The 2,591-nt window shown below is 51.7% G+C and overlaps 1 protein-coding gene across 3 annotated transcripts in view; it reads right to left on the minus strand.

Annotated features, from left to right (window-relative positions):
* Positions 1–313: 313 nt before the first annotated feature.
* Positions 314–2,591, minus strand: part of PDE4A (phosphodiesterase 4A) — a 34,462-nt gene continuing 32,184 nt past the window's right edge. For all 3 annotated transcript variants that reach the window (XM_069083090.1, XM_069083089.1, XM_069083091.1), the window contains 3 exons: positions 1,883–2,005; positions 1,373–1,555; positions 314–1,037 (listed from right to left, as the gene is read on the minus strand). In XM_069083090.1, coding sequence (XP_068939191.1) covers positions 456–1,037; positions 1,373–1,555; positions 1,883–2,005 — 888 coding nt within the window. In that variant the 3' untranslated portion in view covers positions 314–455. The remainder of the gene's footprint in view (positions 1,038–1,372; positions 1,556–1,882; positions 2,006–2,591) is intronic.

Consider the following 2,591-nt stretch of genomic DNA (forward strand, 5'->3'; position numbering starts at 1 on the left):
AGGATGGCTATGCCCAGCAGGGGGCACCCCGAGGCCTACTCACAGCAGGACAATATAGAAGTTAGTACCTGGGCACAGACTATGCAAAGGAAGACTGAGCCCTAGAGGCTGGGGTAGGGAAGGGCATCTACAGTTGTTGTGTTTCATTCCCTTTTTTTCTTTTTCTTTTTTTCTAAAAACTTCATAATTAAAAACAGAAAAAATATCCCCCCGTTTCCCTTGCCCCCCCACCCCTTCCCCCCATCCCCCTCCCATACCCCTAACCCCACCACCAAAAAACCCAGCAGGGAAAAAAAAGAAAAAGGGGGAAAAATATTTTTCTTTTTTCTTTTTTTTCGAAACTGCAAGTTTTTGCTGCTGCTTCCAGAAAAAGGTGGAGGTGGTTGGTGGAGGTGGAGGTGGAAGTAGAGGTGCAGTCCAGGGCTGGGGAGGTACTAGGAACGGGGAGACTTTGCTCAGGATGGACAGCCAAGGTCCCCTAGGCTGGCTAAGGCTTGGGCCTCCTCGGGCGTTTCTTCCTTGGCTTGCTGGGAAGCTTCGGCCTCCGCTACTTCCACATCTGCCTCCAGCTCCTGAGACGACACCAGCGGTGGTTGCTGCGTCTCTTTGACTGGTGTAGACTCCTTTGGTTTCTGTTCCTCCTTCTCCACTGGGTCTGGTCTCTGACAACTCTGTTGAATGACTGAAACTTCGGATGGACTTAGGGGCCTTGTGGAGGGTGGGACGGGCAGGCTGCCCTTCTGGGGGCCATGGCCTGGACCTACCCGCCCCACCTCGGGGGCTGGCTCATCCTCTTCCTCTAAGTGAGTGACTGTCTTTGTGGCTGCTGTATCCTCCTCACAGATCAATTCAAATTGGAACTTGTCCTGGCCCTGGCCCTGTGGCTCTTCAGGGGGTGGTGAGGGGCTCTGTGGGATAGCACTATGGTACCAGTCCCGATTATCTTCCAGCATGTCCAGAATCTCCTGAGCATCAGGGTGAACGAGGTCTGCCCACGTCTCCCATAGTGGATGCACGATGTAGTCGATGAAGCCCACCTGGGGTGAGGGAGGGAGCAGGAGAATCCCCCTGTGACCCTTATCACCAGATAATGTGCTATGTGACCCCCCCCCCCCCCCCCGCCAAGTCTCCTTGAAGTAGTGAAGGATTTTATTCAAGGATACTGGGGGAGGACAGGAATTAGGCATCCCATTCAGAGGCCTTCTGGGGCAATGTCTTGTGGCAGTAACGGGGAAAGGCAGAAACTCTCAAGGGGCCACAGAGTGGGAGGAGGTAAGATGATGTTCCATGGAGAACACGAAGGGGTTAGGGAGTCCCTAGACATGGTGGGGCAGTGCCAGAGATTTCCAGGGCATAGGGAGGGGGCTAGTACCTGTGATTTCTCTACAGATGCCGTGTGCTTGTCACACATGGGGCTAATCTCCATGCCTCTCTCCCTCTCTTTGTCTCCCTGGCGGAAGAACTCTTCCATGATACGGTCAGTCCATTGCCTGTACAGCGCCAGTGGCTTTGTGGGGTTGCTGAGGTCAGCACAATGCACCATGTTCCGAAGGACCTGGGGGATGGGCAGGAAAGATCCGTTAGCTCTCCTTGATCAGAGGGTTGGGGACAAAAAGTCCTGGGTTCTAGTTCTTCTTTTGTCCCATGGGACTCTTATATCACTTAGAATCCCAGCATTGGAAGGCATTTAAATAGAAGCTAATTTATTCCAATCCTACCCCAGGCAGGAATCCTCTCCTACCTCCCTGACAAATAATCATTATCTAGAGTCAACTTCCAGATATCCCAGATCTCTAGTTGCTAGAATTTCTTCCCTTGCTTGGACCTCAATTTCTCCATCTGCATAATGGGAAGAACAATCTGTTTGGGATTTACTCCTTACCTGGATTCGGTCCGTATAATTGTCCAGCAAAAGGACCCCTGAGCTTGTCACTTTCTTAGTTTCCACCATGGTCTTAAGGTCAGCCAGAAGGCTCATGTGTTTGGACATATCTGTGGCCAGCACCTGTGGGTGAGAGTGTGTTCACTATCGGGGTCAGGGAAACCTGTTTCCTCACTACAGTTAAACTCTAGCCCTCTGACTTCTAGTCATTCCCTGCCTCCAGCTTCTGTCTACTCCTGCTACCAGCTCCCAATCTCCACTTGATCCCACGTTCCTGATCCCAGCATCCCCCATCACCAAAGTTATAACTATACATAGGGTAAATTTAATTTGAGTATGTTAAGGAGAGGAAAATGCAGACAGTGACCTTGGGATATCCCCAGACTATCCTGTGTTGCTATTGCCAGTGATCCTGGGTATCTCTTGGGGGAGCAGGTCCCCATGCTGAGTTAAGCAGTAGGTAGTCTGCTCAGGAAGGTGCAGTTGAATTGGTGGTGCAGAAGACAGGCCCCAGGATAGGGCTCCAGGAGAGTGGTAACAGCTAAGGAACACTTGAGTGGTGTCAGACTGGACCAGCAAGGGCCCCTGCTCACATCCTCCCTCACAGTGTCAACATGGAAGAAGTGGAGGGGCAGTGGGCATGCATCCTTTCTGTGGTTACACACACACACACACACACACACACACACACACACACACACACACACAC

The sequence above is a fragment of the Petaurus breviceps genome, unplaced genomic scaffold (assembly GCF_028583685.1).
Source record: "Petaurus breviceps papuanus isolate PSGF00001 unplaced genomic scaffold, PetGlider_PUasm1.0 172, whole genome shotgun sequence".
Lineage (NCBI taxonomy): Eukaryota > Metazoa > Chordata > Mammalia > Diprotodontia > Petauridae > Petaurus > Petaurus breviceps.